We start from the raw sequence: 22,770 nt of genomic DNA, 5'->3' as shown, positions 1-22,770 counted from the left end.
TATTTTTAGATGATATAGTAATAGTATTCTCTTTAGTTTTTACAGCTTTACTGTATTTTAATGAGGTACTTCTCTTCAGTATGTGTGTTCAAATATATGTGGCCATTGGAATTTATTTTCATCTACTTTTTTAAAAATGTAAGCAGGGAAAATGACTGCTGGTTCAGTGTGTGTTCCTCAGATCATACCACTGCGAGTGCCTCAGCCTGGAAAAGCCAACCATGAAATTGATAACAATACACTTGTGGAAATGAAATCAGGTAAAAATAAAACATACTTGAAATGCTTTAAAATAACATGGTCATACTCTTTATGTTCATCTGGTTGTTGCTTTTCTTCTTTGTATGTTTTCTATAACCAGGACCTTGAGAAGTTTATTAAACTTCCAAAATTTGCAATACTTATACTTGATGGTTTATAGAGTGGTGTATATTTAGATTGAAACGGTTAGCTTTGACTACCCTTTCATTTGTATAGGTACTTAATTGCAGCAATGCCTTGACTCACTTTGGCCAAGGTAAGATGTCCCAGTGCTTCCCCAAATGTTCCCAGGATGCTCATTATTTTGCTGGGATAATAAATTTGATATACTAACACAGGCTCTCCACTCATGTTGGAGCTTGAATCCTGGCTTTGACAGCCTCTAGTAATTTTTGGTATATTAATTAGCCTTTCTGAGTCTCAGTTTCCTCATTATAAGATAGTGATAATAATATCTACTATTTAGAGCCATTGTGAGGATAAAATGAGTTGATGTGAGGTATTCAGGGTCTGGCATGTAATAATGCCAAAATAAATCTTAGCTGTTATTACAAAAATAAAATCAGCTATTATTACAAAAAATATTTTGTAATTATTATTATAAAAATAAATCTTGCCGAAACCGGTTTGGCTCAGTGGATAGAGCGTCGGCCTGCGGACTGAAAGGTCCCAGGTTCGATTCCGGTCAAGGGCATGTACCTGGGTTGCGGGCACATCCCCAGTGGGAGATGTGCAGGAGGCAGCTGATCGATGTTTCTCTCTCATCGATGTTTCTAACTCTCTATCTCTCTCCCTTCCTCTCTGTAAAAAATCAATAAAATATATTTAAAATAAATAAATAAATAAATAAATAAATAAATAAATCTTAGCTACAAAAAAATACTTCCTACTAATTCCAGAAGTGAGTATATGTATATATACACATATATACAGACATACATATTTACATATACATATGTATACTATAAGGAAGAGGGAAAGTTTTATAGATAAAGCATATGAACAAATACTTGTTTAAAACAGACTGAGATTCCAATGTACTTTATTAAGTGATATGTGTAAAAATTATTTCTGTTTTTATGTTATGACCCTGTGCTTCCTAGACCAAGAGTTCCAATTAAGAATATATTACATTATACTGTCTCCCTTTATCTTAAAAGCTAATATTATTTTTTAAATTTTCAAAGCAAAATACAAATTTTAATATATGTGTCCATGACTCATAGAAATTGAATGTTTATTGACAAATGACGATATGAATAATAGGGTATCCAAATTCTCTAACGTTAAAAATGTCTCAAAAATAAAAGGTTCTGTAATTCAGTAACAAAAAGAATAATAATAACCCAATAAAAAATGAACAAGGATGTGAAAGGACATTCTATAGGAAAGGAAATTTAAGTGTCTCATGTGAGAATATGCTTCTACCTACCCCTTCACCTGCTTGCTGAGCAGACCTTATCCCCTGCTTTATTACTCCGTTGCATCTAATTACCATTGAACAGATTGTATATCATTTTTGTTTGTTTACTGTCTGTGTGTCCTTCCTAAAATGGAAGCTCCATGAGAGCAGGGACTTTGGTCACTGGGGTATCCTCAAGTGTCTAGAACAGTGTCTGCTACATAATAGGTACTTGGTAAATATTGGTTGAAGGAACGAATGAATCTTACTCAAAATGTAAGAAATGTGAATTAAAACAACAAGATACTTTTTTATTTTTACCTAACAGATTGGTAAAAATAAAATAATTGATAGCACACGATATGGGTGTGTGGGTAAGCAGGCACTTTCATGAATTGCTGGTAGCAGTGCAAGTTGTTTCAGCTTCCATGGGGGAAAGTTTGGCAATATTCACCAAAATTACAAATGCACATACCTTTTGACTCAACAGTGCTAGTTCTACATGTTTTACAAATATACTTATAAAAAGAAGAGTTTTCAAGGTTATTAATTACAGTGTTTGTAATGGTAAAAGAAAGAAAAAGAAAACATTCAGATGTCCATCTGTAGGGGGTTGGTTAAATTGTGGTTCATCTTTATAAAGAGAGAATACAACACAGCCATAACAAAGACTGAGGTCACTCTTTATGTACCAGTATAGAACAGTATACAAGATATATTGTTAAATGAAAAAAAGAAACGTGTGGAACAGGGTATGATATACCACCTTTGTATAAAAGAGTAAGTGAAATAAGAACACATACATTTATGCTTGTATGGATATACAATATTTTTTAAAGGATATTCAAGATTCCATTGATTGCCTGGGACAGCTGATGTTGGGAGTGGGAAGGAAAACTTTAATTGTCTATCATTTTTTGACATTTTGAGTCTAGATTTATATTAATTTATTACCTTTACAAATTTTCCAAGATTGTAGGAATGAATCATTTACCAAGTCCAAGTATAAAAGCATTTCTTAAGCAATACTAAAAAAAAAAAAAGAAAAGAAAAAATAGCTCCTGCTTTCTAAATGGCTGTTCTAGTTTTAAAATAGACCCCTACTCTATTTGAATTAATGCCCTATTGGAAATGCAGAATAGCATAGTGGTTCAAGAGTGTGGGCTATGGATTCAACTTACCAAGAGTCAAATCACAACTCTGCTGTTATTTGACAGATTTCTTAACCTCTCTGGGACTCAAGTTTTCTCAACTATAAAGTGGGTATAAAATAGGGCCTATCTAATGGGATTGTACAGATGAAATGAGCTTATTCATGTAAGGCACAGTGCTTAGCATAGAGAAGGAACTCAATTATTGTTATTGGTATTCATTTCTACAATATATTTAAAAATCTCATTAAATAACGGACCCATTGGCATTATTCAGGGACTTGGTACTTTAATGCTAATCGCAGTTATCCTGTTTTGGGTTTTTCAGATACCCCAGATGTCAGCATATATTATACCTTGGATGGCAGTAAGCCTGAATTTCTAAAGAGAATTGGTTATGGTGAAAATACTACATTTAAGTATACAAAGCCTATTACTCTGCCTGATGGAAAAATACAAGTTAAAGCTATTGCAGTCTCTAAGTAAGTTAAGAGCCTGGTGATTAAAATAACTTTATAATATAATGATGTTTTAATTTTATTTCTTTCTTTCAGTGGGAATTAGTGCTGGACTAGAAAGGCATAAAAGAAAAATTATTTTAATTTCAGCATATATCTGTAACTTTTGTCTTCTGCTGAGGTATACTGTAAAGTGCAGAAATTATAAGAGGTACAGCTTAATGAAGTGCTATGTATATTAATAATATTTTGTTTTTATTTTGAATTCTATATTGGAATTTCAGGAACCTTTTCAGGGTTTGGGACCTCTGAAGAGATTCATCAGGCTCTAGAGAAAATACTGTTTTTAGTGGATATTTCTTTTATTCCCCAGGACATAGCCTACAACCACCATGATCATTCTGTTTTATGTTGTATTGATTTAATTGGCCTTGAAAGCTACTGTCTCTTCCATTTGTGGATATTAGCTACTTTATTCCTTTCTTTCCTATTCAATGACTTTTATCACTTTACCAATATGGAAACACATCTTAATTTGGAAACCTTGTGTTGTAGAGAAAAACTCAACTGCTTTGCAAGTCTGTGATAGGGGAAGTATTTTGTGCAGCAAGACAGGTTTGGCCACATCTTTGGAACACTATTAGGCCCCAAATCAACAACTAGCTGGCCCAGGTACTGTTTTAAAAAAGATTATCAATGCTCCCTCTGGTGGCTGAACTACTGCATGGCTTTCTGAGGAGCGTTACAAATTCTACACCAAAGATTGTTTTGGAATTTGATAATTTTTAAAAAGAATAAAATAAAAATTAAATCAAACAACCCCTAATACACATTATTCTTCTTTATTAAATATTGACATTTGTAGCTTTTTCCTACTTGTCAACCCACTTCTATCAAAACAAGTCTTCTTAATTATCTTTAAAAATTAAGAAGCTAGCCCTGGCTAGTTTGGCTCAGTGGATAGAGGGTCAGCCTGTGGACTGAAGGGTCCCAGGTTCGATTCCAGTCAAGGGCACATGCCTGGGTTGTGGGCTCGATCCCCAGTAGGGGGTGTGCAGGAGGCAGCTGATCAATAATTCTCTCTCATTATTGATGTTTCTATCTCTCTCCCTCTCCCTTCCTCTCTGAAATCAATAAAAGTATTTTTAAAAATCAACAAGCTAAATAGTACTCTGGTACCTAATGCTATAAGACAGGCTCCTTTGGCCCTAACCGGTTTGGCTCAGTGGATAGAGCGTCGGCCTGCGGACTCAAGGGTCCTAGGTTCGATTTTGGTCAAGGGCATGTACCTTGGTTGTGGGCTCATACCCAGTGGGGAGTGTGCAGGAGGCAGCTGATTGATGTTTCTCTCTCATCGATGTTTCTAACTCTCTATCCCTCTCCCTTCCTCTCTGTAAAAAATCAATAAAATATATTAAAAAAAAAAAGACAGGCTCCTTTGGAAGCTGCAGGTAGTAGTGAAATGAAGTATTAATATAATGGCAAATGTGTAGTTTGGAGGAATTAATAGAGCTTCTAAAGAGTCTAAAAAATAAAGTGTTTCTTTATGCTTCTACCATCTTGTCTGTGCCTGCTAATTGTTTATTCTGAAAGCAGTGTTAGTATTTCAGGTGTGTTCAGTTTAGAGAAAATATTTATATAAAAAATAATTTGAGTTTTCTACACAAAAGAAAAATTAGTGCTTGTATACATTTGCGATAAAATAGTTCTTTCTGGAAATTACACTGCTTCATTCAAGTCTGTTTCTAGGTACTTAAGATAATTAGTTTCTTAATAAAGAGATAAAGGACTTTAGCCCTCGATGGTTTGGTTCAGTGGATAGAGTGTCGGCCTGTAGACCGAAGGGTCTTGGGTTCCATCCCGGTCAAGGGCACGTACCTGGTTTGCAGGCTCCTCCCTGGCCCGGGCCCTGGTCGGAGCTCGTGCAGGAGGCAACCAATTGATGTTTCTCTCCCATCGATATTTCTCTGTCTTTCCCTCTCTCTTCCACTCTCTCTAAAAATCAATGGGAAAATATCCTCCGGTGAGGAAAAAAAAAAAGAGAGAGAGACAAAGGACTTTAAATGAGACTGTTAAGTATTAAAGGCCATTAACATATTAAAATTGTGGTCATGAAGTTTTGAATGATACAGGAAAATATTTATGATATAAGTGAAAAAATTAGGATAAAAACTGTATTATTTTCATACTTTAAAAATACAGAGAAAAAAGCAGAAGAAAACATGTCAACTTCAGCAGTCATTGCCTCTATAATATAGTATTGTGTATGTTTTTTAAAAAATATATGTTGCTCTAACCGGTTTGGCTCAGTGGATAGAGTGTCGGCCTGCGGACTGAGGGGTACCGGATTTGATTCCGGTCAAGGGCATGTACCTTGGTTGCAGGCACATCCCCAGTAGGAGGTGTGCAGGAGGCAGCTCATCGATGTTTCTGTCTCATTGATGTTTCTAACTCTCTATCCTTCTCCCTTCCTCTCTGTAAAAAATTAATAAAATATATATTTTAAAAAAATATATGTTTTTATTGATTGTTGAGAGAAGGGAAAAGGGAGGGAAAGAGAGAGAGACATAGGTTAGTTGCTTCTTGTACATAGGTTAGTTGCTTCAGTTGGGATGGAATCTGCAACTTGGGTATATGCCCTGACCAGGGATGGAACCGGCGACCTTTTGGTGCATGGGATGACCCTCAGCCAACTGAGCCACACTGGCCAGAGCTTTTTTTTTTCTTGATAATTTTTGTAGCTTCCAAAATTTAAGACCATTACTTTGTAATAAATTTAAAAATCAACAAATAAATAATAAAGAAAGAAAAGGATCTCCAAAATTATATCACCAGTGCTTCTCAGCCTTGGCTGCTGAATCAGTTAGCTCTTGCTATGTAACAAACGACTCTGAAACTTAGTGTCTTAAAAGAGTAGTCATTTTATTTGCTCATTATTTTGTGGGTCAACATTTTGGTGTGTATTCAGCAGGGCAGTTATTCTCTTGGTTTTGCCTGAGGTCATTGGCATGGGTGGCTGCAGTCATTTTTTGGCTCACTTTGAGCAGGATAGAAAGCTTGACTCACATTTCTGGTGGTTGGTGCTGGCTGACTTTAGCAGGCTAGCATGAGTTTTTTCACATGGTTTCTTTTTTTTAAAATATATTTTATTGATTTTTTACAGAGAGGAGGGGAGAGGGATAGAGAGTTAGAAACATCGATGAGAGAGAAACATCGATCAGCTGCCTCCTGCACACTCCCTACTGGGGATGTGCCTGCAACCAAGGTACATGCCCTTGACCGGACTCGAACCTGGGACCCTTCAGTCTGCAGCCTGACATTCTATCCACTGAGCCAAACCGGTTAGGGCCACATGGTTTCTTGTTACTGGACCTTGAATGCCAGGTTCTTTAGTCTCACTGTCATAGAAATGTGCACTAAACTCAGTACAAGATCAAGCAGATAGAGTTTATTGAAAAGAGCTTGTGCACAGGGGAGTCAACCAGAAAAGAGAAGTTGAGCTTCCTGAGGTTTCTTGTGGAATGCTCAAATAGGGGCCAGGGGTGGGTGCAGGGTTTGGGAATGAGGATGAGGTCAGTTGTCCCATGATTGCCATCTGGTGGTTGATCCTGGGTAATCATAAAATGTTTTCCATGGTCAGTGGACTACTCAGCGGTCCTGTACAAAACAACCATTTTGCAGAACATGATGTTAAGGAAGAATGTTTTTTACATTCTTTTCTTTAAGGATGTAGTTAGATTAAGTTGATACTGAAAGCAAGGAGTCATAGTCAGGCCTCTAAGATGGATTTTTTCTGTCAAGATGGAGTCCATGCCGAAGCCGGTTTGGCTCGGTGGATAGAGCATCGGCCTGCGGACTGAAAGGTCCCAGGTTCGATTCCGGTCAAGGGCATGTACCTGGGTTGCGGGCACATCCCCAGTGGGGGATGTGCAGGAGGCAGCTGATCGATGTTTCTCTCTCATCGATGTTTCTAACTCTCTATCTCTCTCCCTTCCTCTCTGTAAAAAATCAATAAAATATATTAAAAAAAAAAAAAAAGATGGAGTCCAGCCCAGCGTGAACCCATGCACCAAGAGGTCACTGGTACAGTTCCCAGTCAGGGCACGTGCCCGGGTTGTGGGCTTGATCCCCAGTAGGGGGCGTTCAGGAGGCAGCCGATTAATGATTTTCTCTCATCATGATGTTCTGTTTCTCTCTCCCTCTGCCTTCCTCTCTGAAATCAATAAAAATATATATTTTAAGAAAATAGTGTTAGGTGAGTTGCTGGTGCTCAGAATAAATCACCATCAGTTTTTAGTTATGGGCACCTGTACATGGCTTTCTTATGGATCTTCTTTTGCATCAAAGAGGAACAAGATTAATTGTAAAATATTATGAATAAATTGAAAACATGGTAGCATTTGAGGAATAGCAGTTTAAATCTACCACAGCAACATATATTATGCTATCTACAGGAAAATTCCCTTGAATCACATGGAATGATATACAGATCACCTGATTCTTTGTTTTAGAATAGTTTGAGACTCGAAGTATAAAATCTTTATGGTCAATATGGTAGATAGTCTCCAAAAATTAACCATGCTTCCCAGTGTAGCCCCTCCACTGGAATGTGGTTGGTCCTATGACTTACTTTTGACTAATAGAATGTTTCAGAAATGATGCTGAGGCTAGATCACAAAGTGTAGCAGTTTCTGCTCTGTTATCTTGGAACATAAACACTGGATGAAGCCAGCCACCATGTAGGAAGCCTGACTTCCATACTGTAAGGAAGGCCAAGCTAGGGCGGGGGGCAGGGAGGGAGGGAGGGAGAGAGAGAGAATGAGAATTGAAATCCTAGCCTAGGCTGTGAGTATGAGGGAAGAGACCATTTTGGACATCCAGCCAAGTTGACCTTTCAGTTGACTCCCGCCCAGCCAATATCTGACTGCAATCACATGAGAGATTGCAGACAAGAGCTATCCAGCTGAGCCTGGTTAACTCACAGATTTGTTTTAAAACAGTATGTTTTGGAGCAGTTTATTACAAAGCAATAGATCATCTAAATGAGAATAATGTAAAGAAAGACTATAGAAGTTATATTTTGATTTCTTCAATTTAAAATATACTAAATTTAGTAGCTAGACTAAGGGACTTCAGTAGAGTTATCTTAATTGCTATCCGACTTTTTTGGAATATTTGTGTAATACACAGACTTTTTCTTTTTAAAATAATTTTCAGAGACTGCAGACAGAGTGGCATTGTAACAAAGATGTTTCAGGTGGAATATGAACCACCAAATGCAGCCTCTTCAGAAGACAGTGTTGAAAACATTCTCGAAGATTCTTCAAAGCAGGCAAGTAATGAAACTGTAATACATTCAGATAGTCACCACATTCTTGGTTCCTCCTTTCTCAGTGGTCACATCTTCCCTTTCATTTCATCACCACAGTCATTCCACCCACAGCCCTGGTCATTATCAACCATTGCAAAGTATCTTTGCTGATTTCCCCGCTTTGGTCCTCCTGTAGATTTTCCTACCTATCAGAACTGCCCATGTTCTAGTGTCCTCAGTGATCCCCCTTACCTAATGAAGTAACAAGCCTTTCGGCTGGCATTCCAAAGGATCACTTTCTGTCCTAAGTCATCCTTTCTTGCTTTTTGACTCCCCTGTATATACTCCAGCCAAACTAAACTGTGTTTTCTGTATTCTATCACTGCTCCCCTAGCACCCAGGCCTTCTCCTTTTATAAAATGCTGTGAATATGTGATTACTTTGCTCCTTGTCTATCATCCCCTTGCACTGTAAGCTTCAAGGTGGCAGAGAGTACGTCTGCCGTACTCAATTCCTTGCACAGGGCCAGGTAGGAGAGGGCGGTGAGTGTATATTTGTTGAATAGATGCACCAGACTAGTAGAGGAGCCCTCAGTGGGTATAGCCTCCTGTTACGTTGAAATCTTCATTCCCAAGCAGCTGCAAAGCCCCACTTTGGGGAGTGAACGAGACCTATCTAAAAATGACTTTTGAAACTTCAGACCCTGTGTTGTGGGCCTCAGTGAGACAGATCCAAGGATCAGAAGATGGGCCAACCCATGGGAAGGCAATCAACTAAAGAGTCTGTCACAGAGGTCGTGTTGGGGGTGACATAAAGTTTTCTGGGGAGTCCCTTCAGCCCAACAGTGGTCCAGAGGCCAGAGGGGAGGCTGTGGAACCAAAGCAGTGGGTATAGGTAGAACATGGGGCTCAAGTATGATCAGGGAAGGGATCTGCACAGGGCAGGGCCAGCCAGCAGAGGCTGAGCCCACATGTGTCAGCAGGTGCACAGGCTTGGTCAAGCATAAGAGACTGAGTCCATGGAGAAGAAAGCCCAGAGAGGAGTGTTAAGGACTGTATGTGGGCAGGTGCTGTACGTAAGTCCTATCTTGGTCTGACCCAACCCTGTCTTTGCTCCCTGGATTTGGTAGTTCCCTGGTCATTATCAGACTCCCATGATGGCAACATCCTGCCTACGTGTGCTGCTACCTGCCTCTCATCTTGACCACTTGATCTGGTGGGGCTTATGCTGTCAGCCAAGCAGCTCAAATACAAAGCTATGTATTTCCAGAGTAAGGTGAGGCAGAAGTCACTTTGCAAGTCCTTTCAAGTAAGAAGTATACCTATGACACTGCCTCTACCATGTGACTTAATGTTCACATTCTAAAGTGGGCCTACAGGGGATTGTCAAGGGTGGGGGGGAAAAAGGAGACATATGTAATACCCTTTGTTGCACCAAAACCAAGGAAGAAATCTAAGAATGTTGAACATAAACCTGGTTGGAATGTTAACCATAGACATCTAGGTATGACATGAGAGGATGAGGTTAACATTTAGTTTTCTAAACCCCAAACAGGTTCATAACTTACTTTGTCTGCAGAAGGGTTGGAATAAGAAATACTGGAACAGTAAAGTAAGCCATAATTTGAATTTTAATGCTATCTAAGCTAATGGCTTATCCAGGAGGGCTAACCTAGCAGTCCAACAAAGTCAGGTTTATGACTCCTTGCAGCACACAAGAGGATCCATGGGGTGTATCACCAAACAAAGGAAAAGATAGTAGAGGGTTTGGGGGAAGAGTGGAGTTTGTGTGAAATGTAAATGAAAGCAGAGTGTTTGAAAGGCTCAAAGCACAACAGGCTGAATGTGAAGTGGTCACTATCTGGTGTGGGCTGCCTAAGGGAACCAGTGTTCTCTTATCTTGGAAACAACAAAGATAAATGTGATCCTTGTGCTCAGAAACCCTTCTCTGAAGCTCTGCACCGAGTTGGAAATTAAGGCTTCTTGTCGATGTCAAAGTAACTTAGGTCCTCAGGCAAGAGTCAGATGTTTCATTCTTACTGAGATGCTTTGAAACACCAGTTTCTGAAAATCTGATTTTTAGAGAAGAAGGTTTCTTGGCAGGGAAGAAACAATGTCACTCAAAGGGAGTGCTCTTAGGACATTTTACTGCTGCACTGTGTTATGGGGAAAAATATTTCCTTATAAACTTGCAGTTGGATTTATCTATTTTTCTAGCCTGATGTGAAATGTTTTGGAATGTAGCTGGGCAGATTTTAATTTTCTTAGTCTGGGCTAATTTTTTCTTTCTCAGTGCTAATTCACCTGAGTGGGGTCATCTTTATGTAGCTGCTACTTTAAAGAAAGACTGTGATGACAGTGGTCCCTTATAAAAAGTTTTGCAACTATGAAGACATTTGCATGATTATATATATAATTACAGTTGTTCACAGAACAATGTTTTTGATGTATTTGTATACCTCGAGGTAGGTGAAAGAACTAAGTCTAAAACATTGAAAGATCTTTGCTTTTCAGACAGCCACCTGGAAAGGCCCCCTTACCGTGAAGAATCGGTTTCTAGACCACCCAGAAATCCACCCCAGGTAACTTCTAAGGAAAATCTTCAGGGTACTGAATACCTACTGCCTTTTTAATGTTTCCCATGAAATACTTTAAGGTAGTGTTTCTCAGCCTTTCACCATGTGCCAGGAACTGTTTCAGAGCTGAGGCACTGTGTTTGATAAGAAAGCCTCCTATACTCATGGAACTTATATTTTATTGGGGGTGGGGGTAGGCAGATAATAAATATGTAAATAAACAAAAAATTTTAAGTTGGGATAAATATAATGAAAAAGATAACACTGGGTAATGGAATAGAGCAGTGGTTTTCAAAGTGTGGACCTCACAGACCAGTAGCATCAATATCACGTGGGAGCAAATTTTCAGCCCTGGCTGGTTTGGAACAGTGGGTAGAGCATCGGACTGAAGGGTCCTGGGTTCAATTCTGGTCAGGGGCAGGCACATGCCCGGGTTGCAGGCTCGGTCCCCAGTGGAGGAGGGGGGTGGGGCATGCTGATCAATGATTCTCTCTCATCATGATGGGGTTTTTTTGTTTTTTGTTTTTTAAAAATATATTTTATTGATTTTTTTTACAGAGAGGAAGGGAGAGGGATAGAGAGTTAGAAACATTGATGAGAGAGCAACATCGATCAGCTGCCTCCTGCACACCCCCTATTGGGGATGTGCCCGCAACCAAGGTACATGCCCTTGACTGGAATCGAACCTGGGACCTTTCAGTCCGCAGGCCGACGCTCTATCCACTGAGCCAAACCGGTCAGGGCTCATCATGATATTTCTATCTCTCTCTTCCTTTTCCTTCCTCCCTCTCTGAAATCAATAAAAAAAAAAATACTTAAAAAAAAAGAAATGCAAATTTCCAGGCCCCTCCCCAGGTCTACTGAATTAGGGACTTGGGAAGTGGGCCCACTAATCTGTTTTAATTAGCCCTTTTTCTGATACACACTCAAGTTTGAGAACCACTGGGATAGAGAATGACCATGAAGGAAGGACAGTATTCTAAATCAGGGTAATAAGAGAGGGCTTCCTTGAAAATATGACATTTGAATTGAACCTTCAAGATGAACAGAAGCCAACCCTGTAAAGATCTTGGCAGCAGTAATAGCAAGTACAGAAAAGGGGGGATTGCAAGGAGGCTGGTGTGGAGAGCAAGGTAAGAGATGAGGTGCAAGAAGTAGACTGGGGCCAGAGCATGGAGAACTGTGGTTCTCAAACATCACTGCACACGAGAATCACCTGAGGGGTTTCAAACCAATCCCAGGAAGCCAACCTCAGGAATTCTGATTTAATTGGTCTTATATGGGGTTTGGGCATGGTTTTATTTTATTTTATTTTAAAAATTCACCCACAAGTGATTCTAATGGGCAGGCATGATTGGGAATAGCAGATGCTATGGGTGAGTCCCATTGTAAGGAGTTTGATTTTCTAATTGTAAAGGGAATTCATTTGGATGGTAAGACATGATCTTACTTACATTTAAAAGAAGAGAAGGGGGCTCTGGCCAGTGTGGCTCAGTTGGTTGAGCTTCGTCTCATACACTGAGAGGTCGCCAGTTTGATTCCCTGTCAGGGCACATGACCGACTTGCAGGCTCAATCCCCAGCAGAAGGCAGCCCATCAATATTTCTATCTCTCTCTCCCTCTCCCTTCCTCTCTCTCTCAAATCAATTTTGAATAAAATTTTTAAAAAAAGAAAGAAGAGGAGGGGAATAAAAGTTTTTTTCTTTGGCCATAGTATGGAGATTGGGCTGTAGAGGAATCAGAGGGGAATATCATTTGGGAGAAATGAGAGATGAAGGTGGTTACTACCAAGGTTGTGCAAGTGGTGATCATAGGAGGCAGTGGGAATCCAGTGTTTTGGAGATAGAGCTGACAGGTTTGGCTGAGGGATTAGATAGATAAGATGAGGGGAAAGGAAGAGTCAAGAGTGACTCTCAAGGTTCTGCCCTGAGCATCTGGAGGTGATGGTATCATTAATGGAGAGAAAGATGAGGGAGGAGCAGGTGTTCAAAGACTCATTAGAAATTCAAGTGGAGGCCCTGGCCAGGTAGCTCAGTCAGTTAGAGCATCATCTTGATATGCCAAGGTTGTGGGTTCGATTTCTCCTAATGAGCAACCAAGAAGCAACAATGAATGCATAAATATGGGAGAGAAACATCGACCAGCTGCCTCCTGCACATCTCTCATGGGGGATGTGCCGGCCATGCAAGTTCAAACCCAGGGTAGAGTCCAGGGCTATAAATACATATATGTGAAAATATTTAATATACCAGAGTGGACAAAAGTAGGTTTACAGTTGTTCATATGAAAAATACAATAATTAATAAATAAGGCTGTCCAGAAAAAGAAGATAGCACAAGACAAAATCCTTGACTTTAGAGGTTGAGTAGAAGAGGAAGAGCCTGAGAAGTAGGAAGAAAGCAAAACAAACAAACAAAAAGCCAAGAGAAGAAAGGGTTTTGGAAGAAGACACTGGTCACCTATGTCAAATGTTACTGGGATTCAAATTAGACAAGCACAGGGACTTGCCCATTGGATTTAAACAAGATGGAGGTGGTTTATAATAGAAATAAAAGCTATATCAATACATGTTTTACCATATAATACAAGAAAGATGCCCTTATACTAGTGGCCATCTACTACTACTGTTATAGCAATTTGATTTTTCAATGTTTATAAAATCCAATTTAGAATTTTGGCATCTAAATGCAACCCAAGAGTTCTTGCTCGCTCTTCCTCCAATCTGAGCCCTAGGTAGAGCATATATGGAGTCACATTTTTTATACAGCCACAAACTGCTTCTTATGTACCCATGATTCCAAGTCTGGTCACACTTATAATCTATAATAATAAAAGCGTAATATGCTAATTAGACCGGACAGCCGAATGACCTTCTGGACGTCATTCTGGACATCCTTCCGTATGAAGCCGCTGCGGCAGGGGCCGAGGCAGAGGTGGTTCGGGGTGATCAGGCAGGCAGAGTGGTTAGGGGCAATCAGGCAGGCAGGCAGAGTGGTAAGGGGTGATCAGGCAGGCAGGTGAGTGGTTAGAGGTGATCAGGCAGGCAGAGGCAGTTAGGGGCGATCAGGCAGGCAGGCACAGTGGTTGGGGCAATCAGGCAGGCAGGCAAGCAGTTAGGGGTGATCAGGCAGGCAGGCAGGTGAGCAGTTAGGGGCATCAGGCAGGCAGGTGAGTGATTAGGGGTGATCAGGCAGGCAGGCAGAGGCGGTTAGGGGTGATCAGGCAGGCAGATGAGTGGTTAGGGGTGATTAGGCAGGCAGGCAGAATGGTTAGGGGTTGATTAGGCAGGCAGGCAGCGATTAGAGCCAGCTGTCCTGGATTGTAAGAGGGATGTCCGAGTGCCAGTTTAGGAATCCATCCAGGCTTATGAAATCAGATTATTTAGAAGGATTTCAGGAGGAATAGCTGAGAATCTATACTAATAAAAGGGTAATATGCTAATTAGGACGGACGTCTTCTGGACATCCTTCCAGACGTCCTATGGACAAAGCCACAGTGGCTGCCTGAGGCTCAGGCAAGCCGCGGATGGCGGCTGCCACTGTGCAAGGGCCCGAGGCTCAGGCAATGAGGGCCAGGCCGAGGCTCAGGCAGCCACAGTAGCCAGCAGTGGCTGCAGCAGAGGCGTGATGGGGGCGTCGCCTTCCCCTGATCAGCCCGGCCAGACCTAAACTTATCTTTTTAATGTAATCTACATATATGATTATGACTAGCACTTTAATTTTTTAATGGTGGGTACTGGGATAGTCATTAACTATGACTTCCCCAATCTTGATTCTTAAAGGGTGGATGCTGGATATAAGACAAAATATTACAATTTGTAGTGAAATTTTACTATACCACAGCTTTTACCAAGATTCTGTTATATTCTTAATTTTAGTTCCCTAGTTTTGCACACATAACTGGCCATCCGAGTTTGACAGCCACAGAGATCATGAGAATTCAAAGGGAGACAGACTTTCTCAAGTAAGTAATCTCATTCTCTTTACTGTTTCTTAAATCCTTCTACGACACATTATGGTCAAAAAGAATTTAAGGATGGAACATAATGGTGTTTGCCTACCCCTAACTGTGTTTTATTAAATTTTTACAGATTTTAAAGGCATAATTGGCATACAATAAACTGCATTTATTTAATGAGTACAATTGACATATGAATATAACTCTGAAACTATCACCACAGTAAGAAAATAAACAAATCTATTACCTCCAAAAGTGTGTACCCTTTTGAAATTTCTCTCTTGTGCCTCTCCTTATCCCCAGGCAACTGTTGATCTGCTTCTTGTCACTGTAGCTTAGTTTGCATTTCATTCCATATGTAACTAGAATGTTTCTGTATGTACTCTTCTTTTTTGCCAGCTTCTTTAACTCAGCCTAATTATTTTGAGATTTGTCCATGTTTTGCATGTATTAAACATTTTTTTCTTTTTATGGTTGACACGATTATAGATGTTTCCACTCCCCCCCCACACCCCTTTGCCTACCTGGCCATCACCCCACTGTTGTGTAGAATATGGGTTATGCATATATATTCTTTAGCTAATCCCTTCACCTTCTTTCATCCAGTACCCCCTTCCTCCTTACCCCTGATAGCTATCAGTCTATTCCATGTATCCATGCCTCTGTTTCTATTTTGTTCATCAGTTTATTTTGTTCATTAGATTCTACATATAAGTGAGATCATATGGTATTTGTCTTTCTCTGACTGGCTTATTTCACTCAGCATAATAATCTCCAGGTCCATCCATGCTGTCACAAAGGGTAAGAGTTCCTTCTTTTTTACAGCCACATACTATTCCATTGTGTAAATGTACCACAACTTTTTTATCCACTCATCTACCGATGGGCATTTATGCTGTTTCCAGATCTTGGCTATTGTAGATAAGGCTGCTGTGAACACAGGAGTGCATATATTCTTTTGAATTGGTGTTTCAGAATTCTTAGGATATATTCTCAGAAATGGGATACAGGGTCAACAGGCAGTTCGATTTTTAATTTTTTGAGAAAACCCCATGCTATTTTCCACAGTGGCCGCACCAGTCTGCATTCCCACCAACCAGGGTTCCCTTTTCTCCACATCCTCACCAGCACTTTGTTGTTTGTTGACTTATTGATGGTAGCCATTCTAACAGGTGTGAGGTGATATCTCATTGTAGTTTTAATTTGCATCTCTCAGATGATTAGTGACATTGAACATTTTTCATATATCTATTGGCCATCTGTGTGTCCTCTTTGGAGAAGTGTCTAGTTAGATCCTTTCCCTTTTTAAAATTGGATTGTTTGCCTTCCTGGTGTTAAGTTGTATAAGTTCTTTATATATTTTGGAAATTAACCCCTTATCAGATATATCATTGGCTAATATCTTCTCCCTTATTGTGGGTTCCCTTTTCATTTTATTGATGCAGAAGCTTTTTAGTTCTATGTAAGTCCCATTTGTTTATTTTTTTCTTGTATTTCCCTTGCCCTAGGAAACATATCAGCAAAAATATTACTATGAAAGATGTCTGAGATTTTACTGCCTATGTTTTGTTCTAGGATTTTTATGGTTTCGTGACTTACATTTAAGTCTTTTATCCATTTGGAGTTTATTCTTGTGTATGGTGTAAGTTGGTGGTCTACTTTAATTTGTATGTATGTATCTGTCCAATTTTTCCAACACCATTTATTAAAGAGACTCTCTTTACCCCATTGTATATTCTTGCTTCTTTTGTCAAATATTAATTGACCATAAAGGCATGGATTTATTTCTGTTTATGCCTGTTCTGGTGCCACTCTTTTTTTCTCAAGATGTTTGCATGATGTATCTTTTGGTGTTTTAGGTCTTGCTTTGTTAAAAATTATATCTGGTAATCCCTGCATTTTAATTGAGATGTTGAGAGCCTATTTATTTTACTTATTGATATGTTTGAATTTAAATCAGCCATCATGCTATTTGTTTTCTGTTTATCTTATTTTTTATTTGTTGCCTTTTTTTTCTGCCTTCTTTTGGATTAATTGGTATGTTTTATGATTCCATTTTATCTCCTTTGTTGGTTTATTAGCAATAACTTTTTTTAGTGGTTGCTCTAGAGTTTATAGTATGTGTACTTTTTAAACTTATCATAGTTTACCTTCAAGTAATATTATAATACTTAATATATAGCATAAGAACCTTATGACAGTATATTTCCAATAACTGAATATCAATAGCTTTTGTGCTATTGTCATACATTTTATTTTTACAAATATTCTGAACCCATAATACATTATTACTTTTATTTTATACTAGAGGCCTGTTGCATGAAAGTCGTGCACTGGGGATGGGGTCCCTCAGCCTGTCTGCGCCCTCTCACAGTCTGGGACCTCTTGGGGGATGTCTGGGACCCCTTGCTCCTTACTGCCCGCCTGTTCACTGCTCCTTGCTGCTTGGCTCGCTGCTCCTTAGCACTGCCGTGGAGGTGGGAGAGGCTCCCGCCACCGCTGCTGTGCTTGCCAGCTGTGAGCCTGGCTTCTGGCTGAGTGGTTCTCCCCCTGTGGGAGTACACTGACCACCAGGGGGCAGTTCCTGCAGTGAGCGTCTGCCCCCTGATGGTCAATGCGCATCATAGCGACCGGTCGTTCTAGTCGTTCTGCCATAATGGTTGCTTAGGCTTTTATTATATAGATAATGATTTTTGTGGTCCTTTATACTTTTTATTGTGCTTAAATATACATAAATAAAATTTAGCATTTTAAGCATTTTAAGTGTAAAATTTCATGGCATTAAGTACATTTACAATGTTGTGCAACTATCTTCACTATCCATTTCCAGAACTATTTTGTCATTCTAAACAGAACCTCGTTCCCATTAAACAATAATAACTCCTCATTACTCCCTCTCTCCAGTCTCTGGTAACCTCTGTTCTACTTTTTGATTTTATGACTTTGTCTATTCTACTTACCTCATGTAGGTGGAATCAGACAACATTTGTTCTTTTGTGTCTGATTTCACTTAGCATAATATTTTCAAGGTTCATCCATGTTATCATGGATGTATCAGAATTTCATTTCTTATCCTATGTAATAAAGAGCTAATATGCTAAATAGGCCAGATGGCAGAACGACCTTCTGGAACGGCCTTCTGGAACAACCAGTGGGTGGGACAGCCAATGAGGCAGCTGGGGCTGCGAGGACCGAGCCCCTTGCACGAGTTTGTGCATTGGGCCTCTAGTTAAAGATAAATAATATTTCATTGTGTGTATATATCACAGTTTGTTAATCCATTTATCTGTTAATAGATAGAATCATTTCCACCTTTTGTCTATTTGAATAATGCTGTTATGAACATTGATGCACAAGTATCTGTTTTGAATCCTTGCTCTCAATTCATTTGGGTATTTGACTAAGAGTGGAGTTTCTGGGTTATATAGCAATTCTATGTTTAACTTTTTGAGGAACTTCCAAACAGTTTTCTACAACAGCTGCATCATTTCACGTTTTCATCAGAAATGTACAAGGGTTTCAATTTTTCAGACTCTCACTGGTACTCATTTTTTATTTTTCTGATAATAGTCATTCTAATGAGTATAAAGTGGTATTTCATTGTGGTTTTGATGTACATTTCCAGAATGGCAAGTAATATTGAGCTTTTTTTCATGTGTTTCTTGGATATTTGTATATTTTCTTGGGAGAAATGTCTATTCAAGTCTTTTGCGCATTTTCTAATAGGTTGTTTGAGTTTTAAGTTTAGGAGTTCTTTATATACTCCGGACATTAATCCTTTATCAGATATATTATTTGGAAATATTTTCTCCCATTTGTAGGTTGTCTTTTCACTCCCTTGTTAGTGTCCTTTGATACACAAAAGGTTTTTTTAAGTTAAATTAAAAAAATTTCAAATATTTTTATTGATTTCAGAGAGGAAGTGAGAAGGAGAGAGAGAGAGAGAAACATCAATGATGAGAGAGAATCATTGATTGGCTGACTCCTGCACGCCTTACACTGGGGATCAAGCCCGAAATCTGGGCATGTACCCTGACTGGGAATTGAACCATGACTTCCTGGTTCATAGGTCGATGCTCAATCACTGAGCCATGCCAGCCGGGCATGTATTTCTTCTTCTGCTGCCTATGCTTTGGATGGCATATCTAAGAAATCATTGCCAAATCTAGTGTCATGAAGCTTGTCCTTTATGGGTTCTTCTAAGAGGTTTATAGATATACCTCTGACATTCAAATCTTTGATCCACTTTGGGTTAATTTTTGTATATGTTGTAAGTAGGGTTCCAATTTCATTGTTTTGCATGTGGATATCCAGTTTTCGTAGCACCTTTGTCAGAAAGACTGTCCTTTCCCCATTGAATGGTGTTCAGACCCTCACCAAATATCATTTGACCATACATGCAAAGGTATACTGGGTATTTCTGGGCTCTCTATTCTATTCCATTTGTCCATATGTTTGTTCTTCTGTTAGAACAATACTTCATGTATTAGTTAGCTTTGTAGTAAATTTTGAAATCAGGAAGTGTGAGTCCTCTAACTTTGTTGTTCTTTTTAAAGACTATATTGACTATTGAGGGTGCTTGAGATTCCGTATGAATTTAGGATGAGTTTTCTTTCTGCAAAAAAAGTCATTGAGAATTTGATAGGGATTGCATTGAATCTATACATTGCTTTAGTTAGTATTTTCATCTTAATAGTAAGTCTTCTGATTCATGAATTACAGGATGTCTATCCTTTTATTTATGTCATTTTAAAATTTCTTCTGAGAAGTTTTATAGCTTTCATTGTACAAGTCTTTTACCTCCTTAGTTAAATTGATTCCTAAATATTTTATTTTTTCTGATACTATTATAAATAGAATTGTTTTCTTAATTTCCTTTTCAAAGTATTCATAGGAATACAACAGATATTTGTGTGTTGATTTTTTTATCCTACCACTTTTCTAAATTTTCTTATTAGGTGTACTCTCTAGGGTTTTCTACATATAAGATCCTATCATCCATGAACAGAGATAATTTTACTTCTTTCTTTCTAGTTTGAATGCCTTTTATTTATTTTTTTCTTGCCTAATTGCTCTGTATAGAACTTCCAATACTATGTTGAATAGAAACAGTGAATGTGGGTCTTAGGGGGAAAGCTTTCAGTCATCCACCACTGAGTATGATGTTAGCTCTGAGGTGTTTGTATGTGATCTTTAGCATGTTGAGGATGTTTTCTTTTGTTCCTAGTTTATTCAATGCTTTTAATAATAAAAGAATGCTGAATTTTGTCAATGCTCTCACTTTGGCTGATATTCAGAACCCAGGTAGGTTGGTGAGGGCTAAATGATGGGATACATCTGCCTAGGAAACTGGGACAGATATTGCTGGGGCAGGGCCTTGGAACTCTAACCAGGTGAGTGGAGACAAAGGCAGAGCTTAACTGACAGTGACCCTCCAGAGAGTCACACAGACTGGGCTCACTGCTCAGGTAGAAAGTTAGAAAAGTGCAATGTAGACATTACTAGAATTCCCTTGGCTTATCCTCACAAATCCAGTGCCAATCCAATGTGATAGGACAAGTCAGAACCCCACAAGAAGTGGGTTCTAGGCTGCTGCTAACTTCAGCTGCATTCAGGAAGTGAGATGGCCTGTAGGTGAAGGGTACCAGTGGTTCCAGCTTGAGTCCACTTTGTAATAAAAGGACTAGAGAACTTGTTCCATAGCCTATGAGAGTATTTTACTTTTTTTATTTTTAAAGATTCTTGAACACTTAGATTTTCACCTGACTTCTTAATGTGAACCCATCAGTCCATGACCAATCAGGAACCTCTTCTGTTGTAGGTGTGCCCAGTGCCTCGCCCTTCGCCCATCTGATCCCTTGGTTCGCTTCTGTCAAGATTGTGGCTTTCCTGTTCCACCTGTATTTGGTTGTCGTCTCTCACCCTCAGAAGGAGCTCAGGTGAGCAGCAGTCCTTAAAAGTTTCTTTCATTGGGTTATCTGATCTTTATTTGCAGCAGTAGAATAGTACCTGGCATGCACAAACCACAAACATAAATACTTGTTGAAAATATTACTGGCAGGTTAAACTCTTACTGTCTGACTCCTTACTTAGGAATGAAAAAACTTGCTTGCAATGCCACTTAAAAAATTTTTTTTTTGGTGTGTGACCTTGTAAAAGCACAGGCTCAAAAAGAGTGAAATCTTATTGTTTCAATGATGCATAAATGGATAAATATTAATTTCCTACTTATGTGGTATTTCTGTTCATAATCTGGGTATAATAAGGAATTGTATTCTAGAAATAAATCAGATGTATTAATTACAAGCCTATATATAGTCATAAAATACATCATTTTGTCCAAAGAAGCTGTTTATATAGGCTAAAGATAGATTAGTGTATCTAAATTTAAAAGTTTTAGCCAAGTATAGATAATAATTCATATTATCTTACTACTAAGTTTGCATTTAGTTAGAAAATATAGTTGGCTTACTAAAAATTAATACCTGCACCAAAACACATTCATCCTTTATTCCTTGATATTTTTGTTTTTTTGGGGGAAATAAAAGGATCTGTGAAATGACAATGAATGTGAAAATGACCATTTAAAAAAGGTAGACACTAAGGATAAAAGATGGTCATAAATAGATATATCAGTAGAGAGTGGAAGCCTTACTGGATCGAGGTATCTGAGCACAATTTCTGGCCATGCACACAGCCTCCGGTCAACTAAAGGTATGTGGTAGAGCATTCCATCTTCAGGCTGTTTTCAAATCTGCCCCAGCTTTTACTTTATGCTGAGCTCTATTGTATCTCCATGTACACACAGGGATGAGTGGGTGGCATGGACCCACTCTGGTTTATGCTGCACATGCACACAGCCTCCAGTCAACTAAAGGTATGTGGAGAGCTGACTGGAGTGATACGTCCACATCTCAAAAAACAAGAAAAAATGGTAGTTAATCATCTAACTCTACAACTCAAAGAATTAGAAAGAGAGCAACAAGAAAACCCCAGAGTGAGCAGAAGACAGGAGATAATAAAGATTAGAGCAGAAATCAATGAAATAGAGACCAAAAAAACAATACAGAAAATCAATGAAACCAAGAGCTGGTTCTTTGAAAGGATAAACAAGATTGACAAACCCCTAGCCAGGCTCACCAAGAAGCAAAGAGAGAGGTCCCAAATAAACCAAATCAGAAATGATAGAGGCGAAATAACAACAGACCCCACAGAAATACAAATGATTGTTAAACAATACTACGGGCAACTCTACTCCAACAAACTAGACAACCTGGAGGAAATGGACAAATTCCTAGAAAAATACAATATTCCAAAACTCAATCAGGAAGAATCTAAAAATCTCAATAGGCCAATAACTATGGAAGAAATTGAAGCAGTCATCAAAAAGCTTCCAGCAAACAAAAGCCCAGGACCAGACGGCTTCTCAGGGGAGTTTTACCAAACTTTCAAGGAAGAACTAAAGCCTATCCTCCTCAGATTACTACAAAAAGTTCAAGAGGATGGAACACTTCCAAACACATTCTATGAAGCTAGCATCACCCTAATACCAAAACCAGGTAAAGACAACACAATGAAAGAGAATTACAGGCCAATATCCCTCATGAACATAGATGCCAAAATCCTCAACAAAATCTTAGCAAATCGGATCCAGC

At 38.9% G+C, this 22,770-nt stretch overlaps 1 protein-coding gene across 1 annotated transcript in view; it reads left to right on the top strand.

Annotated features, from left to right (window-relative positions):
- The window catches only part of DZANK1 (double zinc ribbon and ankyrin repeat domains 1), a 61,601-nt gene that overhangs the window by 2,326 nt on the left and 36,505 nt on the right, over positions 1 to 22,770 (top strand). The window contains exons 2-8 of the mRNA XM_023745513.1: positions 144 to 260; positions 3,143 to 3,296; positions 8,490 to 8,604; positions 9,993 to 10,086; positions 11,097 to 11,164; positions 15,036 to 15,121; positions 20,937 to 21,054. Coding sequence (XP_023601281.1) covers positions 152 to 260; positions 3,143 to 3,296; positions 8,490 to 8,604; positions 9,993 to 10,086; positions 11,097 to 11,164; positions 15,036 to 15,121; positions 20,937 to 21,054 — 744 coding nt within the window. The 5' untranslated portion in view covers positions 144 to 151. The remainder of the gene's footprint in view (positions 1 to 143; positions 261 to 3,142; positions 3,297 to 8,489; positions 8,605 to 9,992; positions 10,087 to 11,096; positions 11,165 to 15,035; positions 15,122 to 20,936; positions 21,055 to 22,770) is intronic.

The sequence above is a fragment of the Myotis lucifugus genome, unplaced genomic scaffold (genome assembly GCF_000147115.1).
Source record: "Myotis lucifugus unplaced genomic scaffold, Myoluc2.0 scaffold_554, whole genome shotgun sequence".
Taxonomy (NCBI): domain Eukaryota; kingdom Metazoa; phylum Chordata; class Mammalia; order Chiroptera; family Vespertilionidae; genus Myotis; species Myotis lucifugus.
This window is presented reverse-complemented; position numbering and strand designations above follow the sequence as displayed.